The 17,851-nt window shown below is 43.0% G+C and overlaps 1 protein-coding gene across 1 annotated transcript; it reads left to right on the plus strand.

Annotated features, from left to right (window-relative positions):
• The first annotated feature begins 6,663 nt into the window (after positions 1 to 6,663).
• On the plus strand, positions 6,664 to 17,049 carry LOC141051662 (olfactory receptor 8D1-like). The gene is made up of 2 exons (XM_073548668.1): positions 6,664 to 7,565; positions 16,581 to 17,049. The coding sequence occupies exons 1-2, from the start codon at positions 6,664 to 6,666 to the stop codon at positions 16,651 to 16,653; spliced, it is 975 nt and encodes a 324-aa protein (XP_073404769.1). The 3' UTR covers positions 16,654 to 17,049.
• Positions 17,050 to 17,851: the final 802 nt, after the last annotated feature.

Here is a 17,851-nt window from a genome sequence, read left to right on the forward strand (position 1 = left end):
GAACAGCATCTATGGGGCCTATTATACACTGGCACATTCTAAATGGGGCCCATTATATATGGAGCATTATTTGGGCCCATAAGACAGTGGAGTATCATCCATGGGGACCAACATATACTGTAGCATTATGTGGAGCTCATCATATACTGTATGGAAAATTATTTGGGAAAAATTCTGTATAGACAAATATATGGGGCTCATTATTCTGTATGGTGCACCATGTGGTGGGCCATAATACTGTATGGAGTAATATACTGTCCGTTTTTTGAGCTATTGTAGAATTTAAAATAGATATCAGTCATGTCATGTAAGAAGTGAAGTATTTTTCATTGTACTATACCTATATTCTGTGCCGTATTGGAGCATCATGAATTGTGGTATGTGTTAAAGGGGCGCACTGACACTCTTTGGCCTGGGGCACACGAAAACCTAGAGCCAGCCCTACCCCCCCCACAACTTTAGCCAAATAACCCCCAGTTTTCAATGCGTAACTATTATTATGAAGTAAATTAAGGTTGACAAGCTTAAGTAATAAGAATTGATCTTGTTAGCATTGAAATGGGCACTGTAGGTGTATTTACCACCACACTTATTCCATCCCTAACCCACCTCTTCAACCTATCACTAACGTCCGGTACCTTCCCTTCTGCTTTCAAACATGCCACAATCACGCCTATCCTTAAAAAGCCAACCCTCGACCCAACCGCTATGTCCAGCTATTGCCCAATATCATTGCTTCCATTCGCTTACAAACTCCTGGAACAGCACGTCCACGCTAAACTTTCCTCCCACCTATCATCTAACTTGCTCTTTGACAATCTACAATCTGGTTTCCGCCCCAATCACTCCACTGAGACAGCCCTGACCAAAATTACTAACGACCTACTTACAGCCAAATCAAATGGACAATACTCTATACTCCTGCTTCTAGACCTGTCCTCTGCATTTGACACAGTTGACCACTGCCTCCTACTACAGATCCTCTCCTCCTTCGGCATCAAAGGCCTATCCTGGATCTCCTCATACCTTTCCAACCGCACATTCAGCATCTCCCACTCCCACACTACCTCCTCATCCCACCCTCTCTCTGTTGGAGTCCCCCAAGGCTCTGTTTTAGGACCCCTACTCTTCTCAATCTATACACTTGGTCTTGGGCAACTCATAAAGTCCCACGGATTCCACTACCACCTTTATGCTGATGACATTCAGATCTACCTCTCTGGCCCAGACGTCACCTCTCTGCTGTCCAGAATCCCAGAGTGTCTATCAGCCATATCCTCCTTCTCCTCTCGCTTCCTCAAAACTCAATGTAGACAAATCTGAACTCATCATCTTTCCTCCATCTCACAGATCTTCCTTACCCGACCTAGCTATAACAATTAATGACATCACACTTTCCCCCGTATCAGAAGTCCGCTGCCTCGGAGTAACCTTCGACTCTGCCCTGTCCTTCAAACCGCACATCCAAGCTCTTTCTACCTCCTGTCGCCTCCAGCTCAAAAATATTTCCAGAATCCGTCCTTTCCTCAACCCTCAATCTACTAAAATGCTTGTGCATGCCCTCATCATCTCCCGCCTCGACTACTGCAACATCCTTTTCTGTGGTCTCCCTGCTAACACCCTCGCACCTCTCCAGTCCATCCTTAACTCTGCCGCCCGACTAATTCATCTCTCTCCTCGCTACTCCTCCGCTTCTTCCCTCTGCAAATCTCTACACTGGCTCCAATTCCCTCAGCGTATCCAGTTCAAATTACTTATACTGACCTACAAGGCCATCTATAACCTGTCTCCCCCATATGTCTCTGAACTAATCTCCCGATACCTTCCCTCACGTAATCTCCAGTCCTCCCAAGACCTCCTTCTCTCCTCCACACTTATTCGCTCCTCACCCAACCGCCTCCAAGACTTCTCCTGAATAGCCCCTATTCTCTGGAATTCTTTGCCCCAACAAGTCCGACTATCAACCACATTTGGATCCTTCAGATGGAACTTGAAAACCCACCTCTTCAAGAAAGCCTACAGCCTACAATGACCCCGCTACCTCCTTCTCTCTCACTACTACCGGTGATATCACCTCAACAAAACCGGAACTGCTGCAACCCATCAACCTACTGTCTCCTTCCCCACCATCATGTAGCATGTAAGCCCGAAAGGGCAGGGTCCTCTCTCCCCTCTGTATCAGTCTGTCATTGTTAGTTTGTTTACTGTAAGTGATATCTGTAATTTGTATGTAACCCCTTCTCATATACAGCACCATGGAATCAATGGTGCTATATAAATAAATAATAATAATAATTTACTGTCCTCCACTCTCTGCCGACTTTGCTTCCCCATTGACTTGCATTGGGTTTCGTGTTTCAGTCGGACCCCGACTTTTCCTTATAGTCGGCCGATTTCGTTCGACACGACTTTTCAGAAAGTCGGGTTTCATGAAACCCGACTTGACCCTAAAAAAGGCAAAGTCGTTCATCTCTAGCCCCTTCATGACCCAGGCTATTTTGACCTTAATGACCTGGCCATTTTTGGCAATTCTGACCAGTGTCCCTTTATGAGGTAATAACTTAGGAACGCTTCAACAGATCCTAGCGATTCTGAGAATGTTTTTCGTGACATATTGGGCTTCATGTTAGTAGTAAATTTAGGTCGATCATTTTTGCATTTATTTGTGAAAAAAGCGGAAATTTGGCGAAAATTTTGAAAATTTCGCAATTTTCACATTTTGAATTTTTATTCCGTTAAACCAGAGTGTTATGTGACACAAAATAGTTAATAAATAACATTTCCCACATGTCTACTTTAAAACAGCACAATTTTGGAAACAACATTTTTTTTTGTTAGGAAATTATAAGGGTTAAAAGTTGACCAGCGATTTCTCATTTTTACAACAAAATTTACAAAACCATTTTTTTTAGGGACCACCTCACATTTGAAGTCACTTTGAGGGGTCTATAAGGCAGAAAATACCCAAAAGTGACACCATTCTAAAAACTGCACCCCTCAAGCTACTCAAAACTACATTCAGGAAGAGTATTAACCCTTCAGGTGCTTCACAGCAGCTAAAGCAATGTGGAAGGAAAAAATGGACATTTTAATTATTCCTACAAAAGTTTTCTTTTAGCATCAATTTTTTCATTTTCACATGGGTAACAGGATAAAATGGGTCCTAAAATTTGTTGGGCAATTTCTCCTGAGCACACCGATACCTCATATGTGGTCATAAACCACTGTTTGGGCGCATGGCAGAACTCAGAATGGAAGGAGCACCATTTGACTTTTTGAATGGAAAATATGCTGGAATATTTAGCGGTTGCCTTGTCGAGTTTGGAGAGTCCCTGTGTGCCTAACCGTTGGAGCTCCCCCACAAGTGACCCCATTTTGGAAACTAGACCCTCCAACAAACTTATCTAGATGCATAGTGAGCACTTTGAACCCCCAGGTACTTCACAAATTGATCCGTAAAAAAAAGGACTTTTTTCACAAAAATTTTCTTTTAGCCTCAGTTTTTTCATTTTCACATGGGCAACAGGATAAATTGGATCCTAAAATTTGTTGGTCAATTTCTCCTAAGTACACCGATACCTCATATGTGGTCATAAACCACTGTTTGGGCGCACGGCAGGGCCCGGAAGGGAAGGAGCACCATTTGACTTTTTGAATGGAAAATTAGCTCCAATCGTTAGCGGACACCATGTCGTGTTTGGAGAGCCCCTGTGTACCTAAACATTGGATCTCCCCCACAAGTGACCCCATTTTGGAAACTAGACACCCCAAGGAGCTTATCTGGATGTGTATTGAGCACTTTGAACCCCCAAGTGCGTCACAGAAGTTTATAAACGCAGAGCCATGAAAATAAAAAATCATTTTTTTTCCTCAAAAATGATTTTTTAGATCGCTATTTTTTATTTTCACAAGGGTAACAGGATAAATTCAACCCCAAAAGTTGCTGTCCAGTTTATCCTGAGTACGCTGGTACCCCATATGAGGGGGGAGACCACTGTTTGGGCATACGTCGGGGCTCGGAAGGGAAGTAGTGACGCTTTGAAATACCGACTTGATGGAATGGTCTGCGGGCATCATGTTACGTTTGCAGAGCCTCTGATGTGCCTAAACAGTGGAAACCCCCCACAAGTGACCCCATTTTGGAAACTAGACCCCCCAAGGAACTTATCTAGATGTGGTGAGCACTTTGAACCCCCAAGTGCTTCACAGAAGTTTATAATGCAGAGCCGCTTTTTTTTCACAAAAATCATTTTTTTAGCCCCCAATATTTTATTTTCCCAAGGGTAACAGGAGAAATTAGACCCCCCCAATTTTTCCTGAGTACGCTGATACCCCATATGTGGGGGTAAACCACTGTTTGGGCACACGTCAGTGCTCGGAATGGAGGGAGCACTGTTTGACTTTTTGAATGCAAAATTGGCTGGAATAAATCATGGTGCCATGTCGCGTTCGGAGACCCCGTGATGTGCCTAAACAGTCGAAACCCCTCAATTCCAACTCTAACCCCAACACACCACTAACCCTAACCAAACCCTAATCATAACCCTAACTACAATCCTAGCCCCAACACACCCCTAAACCTAATCTCAACTCTAACCCTAACCACAAGCCTAACCCTAATCCCAACCCACCCCTAACCCTAATCTTAACCCTAATTCCAGCCCTAACCCTAATTCCAACCCTAACCCTAATTCTAACCCTAATTCCAACACTAACCCTAATTCCAACCCTAACCCTATTTCTAACCCTAACCTTAATTCCAGCCCTATCCCTAATTCTAACCCTAACCCTATTTCTAACCCTATTTCTAACCCTAACCCTAATTCCAACCCTAGCCCTAATTCTAACCCTAAATGGAAAAAATATATATTTTTTTTATTTTATTGTTTGTGCCTGGCTATGGGGGTGATAAACGGGGGGTGTATTTACTTTTTTTTTTTAAATTTTGATCACTGTGAGAGTTTATCACAGTGATCAAAATGAAAAAATGAATGGGCAGCTGGCAAATTCATGGGCGCTGCCATCTTGGACACTGGGAGCCACAGCAGGACATTGGAGGTACCGGGGGGAATCGGAAGGTGGGGGGAGCGAAAGGAAGGGGAGGGGGTACAGATGATGACGGCGGCGACCGATCGCCACCATCCATCGGTGGCAGGGGGGTCGGGTGTCGGTGTCCAGCCATGACCGATGCTATTGCAGCATCGGCCATGGCTGGATTGTAATATTTCACCAAATTTCATTGGTGAAATATTACAAATCACTCTGATTGGCTGTTTCACTTTTAAAAGCCAATCAGAGCGATTGTAAGCACGTGGGGGCTAAGCCACGCCCCCTGGGATTAACTATAGAGTGTCCTCTTTGTGCGGGTCGGGTGACCTTTCAGTGACCCAGGTCACCTGACCCACAGGAGGGCGATTTATAGCATGACACCTACGTAGGCGTCATGGGTGTTTTGGGCACGACTTTTCATGACACCTACGCAGGCGTCATGGGTCATGAAGGGGCTAGAGGAGATACAATAAAAATGGCTTACCGAAGAGTAACCATCCAACGCTCCGTTGGTGAAATTGAGAAGCGGCAGTAGGTGTAGAACGATCGCTTCCAAACGATTCGCCTCAAAAGTAAAATCCACATAGAACTTCACAATGTTTGCAATCACACCTTCCATTTTCGCCACTTACTCTACAACTTGTCAAAGATGGGATGTAGAAACACTGTATATATATGTTTTCAGTAGCCAATAACGTTTGGGAGCCTTCCATTGAGCGTTTTTAAAAATTGGATCCGTTGAAAACGGAAGAAACGGATGAAAAAACTGATGCAATAGATCCTTTTTTTCACCGGATCCGCTTGTCGGATCCGCTAGTCGGATCCATCGAAAAAAATGAATCCATCGCATCAGTTTTTCACAATTAGAGGCTGCCAGCAGTCAGTATGCCATTAACTCTTTAGAATTTAGGGTTTGTTATCAGAAAACCAGACCTCCGAACCCTCCAAGAATATAAATTGATCAGCACAGAATATTTGACCTATTCAAAATTAGAAAATTTATATAATTTTTTTACAACTTCAGTTGTAATTTACAGATGGTTTTCTTTGCTGCAATGTCACAGACCCAAGAGAACAGATGCCTGAATATTTATCATGGCAGACGAAAAAATATCTAAAATTAATGTAAATGTTTCATAATTGACCATTAAGGACTTAGTATAAGGTTAATTATGAGTAAACTCCAAGGATTAATTATTACAAAATAAAGGCTATAAGTGCAGGCAGATACTTATAATCATCTAGGTTATATGATCAGCGACTGCAGAAGTGAGAAGGCTACAGGGGGCACCGCAGAAGTCCAAATATCTCTATAGACAACTGTAAGGAAAAAAGCAGATTGGACGGATGTAAGCAGAGGATGGGGCTTCGTCCTTGCTGAATGGTACCATATCTTGCTGGTTACTGCCAATTACTAAGTTATCGGTAACTTTAGCAAAAATGGACGCTTACCATAATATAATTACATGGCACAAGATGAATACAATGAAAATGAAACATACTTTGGTAATATTATCAGCAGAGTGTATTTTAATGCCATGATCTAACGGCAGTATCCAAGAAGAAAAACATGAAATATTGATTCTTCAGATACTTGACTTGAGCTTGGCCAAAATGCAAACAAACCAGACATCAGTCATATATTTCATCATTAAGGGCATATCGGATGATCCAAATTTGCATCTCCCAATCTTCCTACTGGTTCTCCTGATTTATCTCATCACTATATCTGGGAACGTGACTATTCTCATTGCATGCAGAGACCCTCATCTCCACACTCCCATGTACTTCTTCCTCGGAAACTTGTCCATAGTAGATGCTGGTTGTTCCACGGTTTCCTTGCATAAGATCCTTACAAATTTCATCACTGGGGATAAAAGGGTTTTTTTTTTTGCTTGCATGGCTCAGATGTACATGTTTGGGTCCTTACAAGGTCTTGAGCTAGCAGTCTTGACAGCCATGAGTTATGACCGCTATATAGCCATCTGTAAACCTTTACAATATCACTTGATAATGTACTCTAGGACGTGTGGAATTTTAGCTGCTGTCTGCTGGATTTTGGGATTTTTGCAAGTTCTTCCTCCTGCTTGGATGGTTTATAGTTTTTCTTGCTATTTCTCCATTGAGATCAATCACTTCTTCTGTGATATAATCCCTGTGATAAGAATTTCGTGTGAGGACACTACATTTATTGAAATGCTCTTCTTCATAGAAGGACTGTTTCCCATTATCCTGACACCATTTCTCCTAACGTTTGTGTCTTACATATTTATCATACATGCCATACTAAGGATACGTACCAGCTCTGGAAGATTGAAGGCTTTCTACACGTGTTCCTCACACCTAACGGTGGTCATATTGCTTTACACGACACTTTTCGGACAATATCTGACCCCAAACCTAAGTAGCACTTTGGAGTCCAAAAAAATGTTTGCTCTGTTTAACACGGCTGCCGTTCCTCTACTAAATCCAGTGATCTACAGTCTAAAGAATAACGATGTGAAAAGGGCTTTGAAAAAGAGCCTAGCTCCTGGTGAACTCCTTTCAAGACTAAGATGGTCAACTCCTTCAACTGGAAAACTTTAAGTGGTGTACTAAAATTGGGAAAAAAACTTTGCTAAACATGTTATATTGTGCATTGGAAATTAGGGTTCAGGATTCAAGACACTCATCAGTTAGCCCGAGTGAATAATATTTACAAATGGGTCTTCTAAATTTAGGAGGACCTTTCATATCCAGCCACCAAGAGCCCATAGATTTCTCCCATCGCTTACACCTGATTACTGGTCTTAGCAGCAAAACATCCTATAACCAGTTTATTTTACAGGGAATATGTAATCAGAAAATGACCAATTTATTACATCAGAATTTTGTTTTAAATGATTATTTTTTGGCAATGAACCTTTTTTCACCACAAATGTTATTAAAATTAAAAATTTGAATATTGTCTCAGGAAATGTACATGTACATTAGCAGTAATTGAAGCATCTAATGAGCATCTGAAAACTTCATTGTGAAGGCAGACAGAGGATTGTGAATGGTTGATCTTGTTATTAGCTGTGCAGAATTGTTATCAGACATTGTAATGGTGGAGGTGAGCTGCAGCATAGACTATTGTGATTAGTGGATCCTGTGGTATGAGCTGTGCTTAGAGGCGTTACCTGCTATTATATTCCTGCCTCTGAAGGAAACTGCAGAAAACACATATTAATAGAATTGGAAGCATGAGTCAAAAAGGGACTTGACCAGTTTGAAAATTGCAACTTTACAAATTTTGTTTTTTTAAGATAGTAGTATGAAAAGTAAAAAATTAAAACATATGCATGTAGACGTAGGCGGAGATGAACAGAGGAGGTGCGGCAGTGGGCGAGCTTCGTGGAGGAACTATGCAGCCCTCCGCAGCTCTGACATCGGAAAATCTGAACCTAGCCTTACTTTAAAGAGGATCCCTTTAAACAAGGTAAGGATTGGTCTACAGCTTGTTGATTGCTGAACAGCCAGAGGGTTCCCCTCCCCATTTCATTCAGTTGTGGGATAATGAATTGGGTTGAGCTCATCCCCCAGATATTTGGTACAAAACCCATTTACTGATCATAAATTCTCACTCTCTTGTTGACTTTATGGTACTCAACCCTCGACAAATTACATAAAATGTACGCTAATTAATCCTCACTGTCCTGGAGATGCTCATCAGCTAACGTCACAATGCTTCACATGTAGAGTGAGTGCCAACACTTCTCACCTACAGTATATGGGGTGGCGTTTTCACCGGTGCTAGGTTTCGTATTCATATTTACAAGATCCGACTCATACATAAATAATGACTTATTAGATCTCTTATCATAACTACAAAAGCAATTCATATATAGCTTCAGGAAATCTGTGTCCACCACCTTTTAAATGAATGTGTGTCAAAGCTCTTGATGCAGTAATATGCATGGAGGAGATAAAATCCGATTACAACAATCAACCTTTTTTTGCTACTTGGCTGCCATGATCTCATTTCTGGTCTTCCCCTGAGATCTGTATTTGGCTTTCAGAAGGTACTGTCCCATCCTCCATAAAAATTGAAGGAGATGGAGTCAAAACGTCTGTCTATAGTAAAGGGCATGTCACACTAAGAGATATCGCTAGCAATATCGCTATAACTAGTGACGTTATAGCGATATTGCTAGCGATATCTCTGTGTCTGATACTTACCAGCGACCGGCTCCCCCGCTGCTTATCGCTGATCGCGCGAGAACGTTCAGGACTGTTTCTCGTCGTCAGCTTCCTGCGGCGCTTCCTGCTGTGAGGACGAGCGACGCGTGGAGCCGGGCGGGAGGACGCAGGATCGCCTGGTGTGACAGGTAAGTAGCGATCCCCGTCCCCAGCGATGTCGCTAGTGAGATCTGCCTATGTGGCAGCTCACTAGCGACCACTTAGCGATGTACCAGCGATCCTGACCGCGTCATATCGCTGGTCGGGATCGCTGGTACATCGCTAAGTGTGACAGTACCTTAAGTCCGAAAGTTTTTATTACCACATTATACAACAACATTTTTTAAAAACTTTTCACCCAGAATTAATAGTAATACAAAGCATCAGGTAGATTGTAAAGGACTCCGGCAAAGTGTCTTCAAGTCAACACATAACACTATAGTAACAGGATTGGGATAGACATGTACCTAAAAAAATACCCAGGTAAAATATGTGTTAGTGTGCTTTTTAAAAGGCCGAAGTACAATAGCTGGTTCAGGAGTAGTCCTTACTAGTGATGAGCAAATATGTTCGGAAAATTATCCTCAAACATAAATTTGGCACGGATACGGCACATTCGAATTTGTGTTCGGAAACATGAGCAAAATATTATAAAATCGGTAAAAATGGGTGACATTCGGTAATAAGTGCGGGAAAATATTTGCGTTGTCACAAAAATATTTTCAGAACTTTTGCAACAATAATGGTGGTGTATCATGAGCATTTTGCATGTGTTTCATGAGGGGAGGGAGTTTGCAGAGCTCAGAGTTGCCGCGTTCTTGTAAACTTTTTTCCCCTTACTTTATGTATGCCCATTGCGGCTAGCCAATCAGGGCACAGGAAGTATCCACAATGTCCTGACACTACGGCTTCTGTCATTGGCTGCTGAGATCCCTCTCCATATAAAGAGCGGACATCTTATTTTAGTACCATTTTGACACTGTAACAGCACAGAGAGGCTGCTCTTTACGCTGGCACAGTTGGCAGCAAGATTTTAGCTAGTTAGCTAGGCGGTTATACATCAGTCATATAGTGTAGCTAGCTAGTGTCCAGTGTTAAATTTACCTTCCAGAACTGTTTTTTTTTGTCCTTTACTGAGGTCCACAGACAGAGCCAGCAGGGCACATGTCCTACAAGTGTGTTGTGCATTCCTTCTATTGTACTCCGTGCATGAGTATAGAGTTATAAATATTTTTTTCACTAGCCAAATGTGAAACAGCCTGCTTTATCCCACCTTGTCATTTAGTGCTGTGGTGATTTAAAACTGTCTACAAACCTAAGGCTGGTTTCACATTTGCGTTTTTTTGCGCTGTAAAAAAACGCATACGTGCGCATGCGTTTTTTCCCCTATATTTAACATGGGTGCGCATACCTGCGCGCTGGCATGCGCATGTATGCGATTTTCATGCGCTGCGTTTTTTTGGGGTGTGCGTTTGTATTTTCCAGACGCAGCATGTTGCATTTTTTGGCCCTGCAAAAAAGCGCATGCGCACGTATGCGCACGTTTTGCGCTAAAAATGGCCATTATAGCCTATGGATGCGCATACGTGCGCACTGGCATGCGCATGTAAGCGTTTTTTTAGCGCTGCGTTTTTTTGGTAGTGTCCACTTGTTGTACTAGTTATAATCTTCTAAAGTCAAAAAAAAAAAGTCTATATAAAGGAGGTGCCTGCCAAAACTCTGCCACTACTACACTGACAGATTGGAGAGCAGACAGTCAACAAGGAACCCATCTGGTCAGCGAAGAATGTGAGTATATTACATTATATGCCTGTCCTTTTAAATTATGTATGTACTAATGATTTTTATTATTTTTACATGCAGTATGTCTTCAGAATCCGAGTATTCCCCATCGCGGCAGGAATTGGCGCAAGCAGACCGTGAGGTGATTATTTTCGTGCATCTGGTAAGTATATCTGCTGCTTCTCCAAATCTCTTACGTTTTTTTCTACTTTTTTAAGACATCGTCATCATCATCATCTTCTGCGGACGGGACTAGTGAGGGCGAAGAGCAGGAGCAGCGAAGCCAAGTCCCGGTGGTGATACGGAATGTATGTATCAAATGATTTGTAATGTTCTTTATTTTTTATCTTCTATTTTTACTCTTTTTTATGTTTCTTTTTTTGTAACTTTTTATTCAATTTAAATTTGATTATTCTAATGAATGTGTTTTGTCTAGGTTCCACAACGGGATGAAGACGTCTACCTGGATAATGAGCAGCTCATCAACCTGGTCCAGGAGCGTTCGCCGTTGTGGGACAGCCGTGACCGGCTGCACAAGGACATTGTGGTGACCCGGCGGCTATGGAATGAGGTGGCCGCAGCGTTGATGGATGGCTGGGACAGCGCCACAGCATCCTCTAAAAAGGCGTTTAGTGAGTATTTCCCTGCTCTGTATTGTGCCGCAGTGACTGTTGTCCTTGACGGCACTGTTGGGTTTCGTGCTAGGCATATTCTAGCAGGAAACCCAACAGTGTCATTGGGGTCTACAGTGACTGCTTTGAGTATTGTATTGCTACATTGTGCTGCAGTGACTGTTGTCCTTGACGGCACTGTTGGGTTTCGTGCTAGGTGTATTCTAGCAGGAAACCCAACAGTGTCATTGGGGTCTACAGTGACTGCTTTGAGTATTGTATTGCTACATTGTGCCGCAGTGACTGTTGTCCTTGACGGCACTGTTGGGTTTCGTGCTAGGTGTATTCTAGCAGGAAACCCAACAGTGTCATCGGGGTCTACAGTGACTGCTTTGAGTATTGTATTGCTACATTGTGCCGCAGTGACTGTTGTCCTTGACGGCACTGTTGGGTTTCGTGCTAGGTGTATTCTAGCAGGAAACCCAACAGTGTCATCGGGGTCTACAGTGACTGCTTTGAGTATTGTATTGCTACATTGTGCCACAGTGACTGTTGTCCTTGACGGCACTGTTGGGTTTCGTGCTAGGTGTATTCTAGCAGGAAACCCAACAGTGTCATCGGGGTCTACAGTGACTGCTTTGAGTATTGTATTGCTACATTGTGCCGCAGTGACTGTTGTCCTTGACGGCACTGTTGGGTTTCGTGCTAGGTGTATTCTAGCAGGAAACCCAACAGTGTCATCGGGGTCTACAGTGACTGCTTTGAGTATTGTATTGCTACATTGTGCCGCAGTGACTGTTGTCCTTGACGGCACTGTTGGGTTTCGTGCTAGGTGTATTCTAGCAGGAAACCCAACAGTGTCATCGGGGTCTACAGTGACTGCTTTGAGTATTGTATTGCTACATTGTGCCGCAGTGACTGTTGTCCTTGACGGCACTGTTGGGTTTCGTGCTAGGTGTATTCTAGCAGGAAACCCAACAGTGTCATCGGGGTCTACAGTGACTGCTTTGAGTATTGTATTGCTATATTGTGCCGCAGTGACTGTTGTCCTTGACGGCACTGTTTTTTTTTTAACAACAGTGGACAAAGTCCGAACACGTTGGCGTTCGATCAAGGACCGCTTCAACAGTGATGTTCGTGCTGAGGGCCAGGTTCGCAGTGGATCTGCGTCAAGGACCAGAACTAGATACCGTCACTATCACGCGTTGCAGTTCCTAAGACCGGTCCTTGCCACGAGATCGTAAGTATTATAAATTTTGGGTTTTTATTTTTATTAATCTGTGTTTTTCTAATCCACAGCTGATGCTTCTTGTAAAGGCATGGTAGTAATGATTTTCCTTTATTCCACAGCACCTGGAGCAGCACCCTGCAACCTGGCCCTGGAGCGGTCCTTCCTCGGACGTCCTCTGACCCGTCCCAGCCATCCGACAGCCAGGAAGCACCTTGCAGGTCAGCCACACACACAGCTGGTGACCAGGAAGCTGGGCCATCAGGTGTTCCCCTGTCCCAGGTCTCTGCCACTGGTTATGCGGGCACTACCCGCCAGCGGCAGAGGGCCTTGGACAGGAATGTCTTGCCCGAGTTTATGCATTTGAGCGAGGCCTTTAATTCCAGCCTCAAGTCACTGTCCGACAGAGTTGAAAGCGGTTTTGCACTCATGGAACGTGGTTTTAACCACTTTGAACACCGCTTCAATTCTGTAGAACAGCGCCTTGACCGTCTGGAGGCCGACCTCAACAGACCAGCACACCATTTTTTTAGTAAGATTGAAAAGGGCATGGCGGAACACCTTAGTCCTGAGCAACAGCTGAATGTGCTGCAGGCCTGCAACAATGCTTTCTTGCAGGCTATGCAGCATAATCGGTACGTCAGCAGTCAGTGGTGTCATTTCCACCTGTGCCACCATTGACTCGCTTCACCTCACTACCGACTTGTGCTGCATACCACTGCACGGACACCTCTATTCAAAGCCAGGACACCCACCGTTACACCACCACAAGTCTGAGTGCAGCTGGTCACTTCACCAACACCACCATGGCAAGCGCTGCTCCTGTCTGGAGCACCACCGCCACTCCCATGCATGCGTGGAGCTCAGCCACCACTAGGCAAACATGGAACAGCCCTGCCGCTACAACAACATGTAGTAGCCCTGCCACCACCACTCTGCAAACCTGGACCATCACTGCCGCCACCAGTCCTCCTGCAAGGACGAGCACTGCCAACGAAGAGCAGCAGCAGCAGCCACCTCAGCAGCAGCAGCCACCTCAGCAGCAGCCACCTCAGCAGCAGCAGCAACCACCTCAGCAGCAGCAGCAGCCACCACAGCAGCAGCAGCAGCCACCTCAGCAGCAGCAGCAGCCACACCAGCAGACGGGGGACCTACACTCAATATTTGCCCCTAGTTCAAGGCGAAATCTATCAAGGCGGGCATTGGGCCAAAGTCGGTCCAGGAACACAAGCCTACGGCGACATGCCATTACAACTAATGTACCTGAACAGATTTCCTCTCCTCCAAGTGTTCCTAGTTTAATTCCCTTAACTGGACTACCTTCCCTCACAAGTTTTGTTGCCCCTTCCCCTCAAACACCGTGTTCAACTGCAAGTGTTGCATATTCCCTGCACACCCCCAAATTGAAACCATCTGCCCCCAAACGCCGTAAAAAATAATTTTTTGGTTTACTTTTTTTGATTAAAAATAAATTTACATTTGTGGTTCACCATTAAAAAGTTTCATTAATGTTGTTTGCGCCGCTCACACACACTGATGGGTAAATACATGTTAAAAACCAACCCAAGGCCTAGTATAGTCATATGTGAAATACCACGGCCTAGTATAGTCATACCAAGGCCTAGTGTAATAACTCTAGTTTTACCAACTTGGATCTGGTTTCATGAAAAACAAACTGTTGAAACTTGTCTAAAAAATAAGTTTCTTTCTAGTTTCACCAGTTTGTTTTTTGTGAAACAAGATGCTAGTTGTTAAAAATCGAGTTATTACAGTAGGCCTTGGTATGACTATACTAGGCCGTGGTATTTCACATATTACTATACTACTAGCCCCAAGGCCTACTATACTCATATTTGAAATACCACGGCCTAGTGTAGTCATTCCAAGGCCTAGTGTAATAACTCTAGTTTTACCAACTAGAATCTGGTTTCATGAAAAACAAACTGTTGAAACTTGTCTAAAAAATAAGTTTCTTTCTAGTTTCACCAGTTTGTTTTTTGTGAAACAAGATGCTAGTTGTTAAAAATCGAGTTATTACAGTAGGCCTTGGTATGACTATACTAGGCCGTGGTATTTCACATATTACTATACTACTAGCCCCAAGGCCTACTATACTCATATTTGAAATACCACGGCCTAGTGTAGTCATTCCAAGGCCTAGTGTAATAACTCTAGTTTTACCAACTAGAATCTGGTTTCATGAAAAACAAACTGTTGAAACTTGTCTAAAAAATAAGTTTCTTTCTAGTTTCACCAGTTTGTTTTTTGTGAAACAAGATGCTAGTTGTTAAAAATCGAGTTATTACAGTAGGCCTTGGTATGACTATACTAGGCCGTGGTATTTCACATATTACTATACTACTAGCCCCAAGGCCTACTATAATCATATTTGAAATACCACGGCCTAGTGTAGTCATTCCAAGGCCTAGTGTAATAACTCTAGTTTTACCAACTAGAATCTGGTTTCATGAAAAACAAACTGTTGAAACTTGTCTAAAAAATAAGTTTCTTTCTAGTTTCACCAGTTTGTTTTTTGTGAAACAAGATGCTAGTTGTTAAAAATCGAGTTATTACAGTAGGCCTTGGTATGACTATACTAGGCCGTGGTATTTCACATATTACTATACTACTAGCCCCAAGGCCTACTATACTCATATTTGAAATACCACGGCCTAGTGTAGTCATTCCAAGGCCTAGTGTAATAACTCTAGTTTTACCAACTAGAATCTGGTTTCATGAAAAACAAACTGTTGAAACTTGTCTAAAAAATAAGTTTCTTTCTAGTTTCACCAGTTTGTTTTTTGTGAAACAAGATGCTAGTTGTTAAAAATCGAGTTATTACAGTAGGCCTTGGTATGACTATACTAGGCCGTGGTATTTCACATATTACTATACTACTAGCCCCATGGCCTACTATACTCATATTTGAAATACCACGGCCTAGTGTAGTCATTCCAAGGCCTAGTGTAATAACTCTAGTTTTACCAACTAGAATCTGGTTTCATGAAAAACAAACTGTTGAAACTTGTCAAGTTTCAACAGTTTGTTTTTCGTGAAACAAGATCCTAGTTGGTAAAAATCGAGTAGGCCTTGGTATGACTATACTAGGCCGTGGTATTTCACATATGACTATACTAGTAGGCCCAAGGCCTACTATACTCATATTTGAAATACCACGGCCTAGTATAGTTATTCCAAGGCCTAGTGTAATAACTTGTAAGTTGGAATGGAGCAGATTACATTCATCCACTCAATGCTGACTTGTATTCACCATTGACTTTCATTGGGGTTGGGTTTTGAGGGTTGTGTTTTGAGAAAATCACATACTTTTTTTTCAACTAGTTGCACAATTTTCTCTTGAAAAAATTTGGTTTCCTGATTCATGGCCTGCTGCTTTGCTCGTTCCAATATATTTCACGCAGACTAGCAATGCTGCATTTTAACTCGTATGTGTATTTACCTGCCCAGGTGTGTGAACATCAAAAAATTCAGTTATACATGGGAAGTTTTTTATTTAATTGGAGTTTAAAAAATATAGTGCACTCAGTAATGGTATCAAATAAGGTTTTTTATTACCATAAACAAACAAAAACATTACACCATTTCATCTTGCCAGTGCACCCGTCCTACATCAGAAATAAAGTAGGCCGCAAATTGGTCCCTCATTTGGCCAACTTCAACGGATGACCTGAGAGTGTGCTGAGTGAATTCAGGCAATGGGTTAGGAGCATCATCGTCCAGTTCAAAGGTCGGGTGCTCTTTAGCCATCACAAAGTTATGTAGAACCACACAGGCCTTCACCACCTCATCGACTGTTTCAAGTTTAAGATTAATGGCCGTGCCCAGAATTCGCCATCTGGAGACAAGAATCCCAAAAGCACACTCGACAGTTCTTCTGGCCCTGGTCAGCCTGTAATTAAATATTTTTTTGGTGTGGTCCAAGTCCCGGCTGGAGTAGGGTTTAAGTAAGTTTCCGCACATTTGAAAAGCCTCATCGCCAACCATTACAAAGGGCAGTGGCGGAGCTTCGGTGTGAGGAAGAGGCCGTGGCATAGGGAAATTAAATTGGTTGCCATACAACCTCCGGCCCATGTCTGAGTTTTTAAAAGCCTGTGAGTCATTACCACGGCCAAATGCTCCAATGTCCACTGCTACAAACATACATCCGGCATCCGCAATCGCCATGAGTACTATTGAAAAGTACTTTTTGTAATTATAGTACTCAGATCCCGTTCTTTGGGGTTTGATGATCCGTATGTGTTTACCATCAACAGCTCCCAAACAGTTGGGAAAATTGCATACTGTCCAGAATTTGTCAGCAATTTCCATCCACTTTTCAGCGGTGGGCAGGGGCATAAATTCTGGACAAAGAACATTACATTCCAGAGAGCCCGGCAGGTGTCAGCAACAATTCCAGACAAGGTAGAGATTCCAATACGGTACTGGAAGTGTAGTGAAGATAGGGTTTCTCCAGTCGCAAGGAATCTGTGAACAGACAAAGAAGTAAAATTAATATTTATGTATATTATTTTAAAAAACTATAAAATAAAATATTAGTACATTCACGAAAACTAATTACCCAAGGTTTTGAATACTAAATTTAAAAAAAAAACATCAGACCGCACCCCTTGGTTTTTAAAACATACCGTAATGTCACCAGTAGCCGTTCCTCAGGAGGAATCGCACGACGGAGCTGTGTGTCCTGTCTCCGGATGGATTGTTGGACACGAGCAAGCAAATCCATGAAACTTTCGTGGGACATCCGGATATAATCTGTAAATTTCTCCGGGTTTGACTGGAGCTCGCTGTAGAGGGTGTGGTATGCCCCACGGCTATCCCGGAGTTCAACAATCGGATGTATCCACATACGCCGCCGTCTTCGCTGCCTCTCTCTCTTCCTTTGTTCATGGCAAGCAACTGCATACGCCTGAGCCATCGCGATGTCCAAATCCAAGTTGAAGTGAAAACTCTTCCAGCGCAG

This window comes from Dendrobates tinctorius, unplaced genomic scaffold, assembly GCF_039654945.1.
Source record: "Dendrobates tinctorius isolate UK_male_01 unplaced genomic scaffold, ASM3965494v1 ptg000158l, whole genome shotgun sequence".
Classification (NCBI taxonomy): Eukaryota; Metazoa; Chordata; class Amphibia; order Anura; family Dendrobatidae; genus Dendrobates; species Dendrobates tinctorius.

Excerpts from the sequence above, each read along its gene's own strand:
- LOC141051662 (XM_073548668.1), top strand. The coding sequence starts at position 6,664 with ATGCAAACAAACCAGACATCAGTCATATATTTCATCATTAAGGGCATA. Across the intron at positions 7,566-16,580 it reads GATGTGAAAAGGGCTTTGAA|CAGGCAATGGGTTAGGAGCA; the intron begins AAAGAGCCTAGC and ends GCTGAGTGAATT.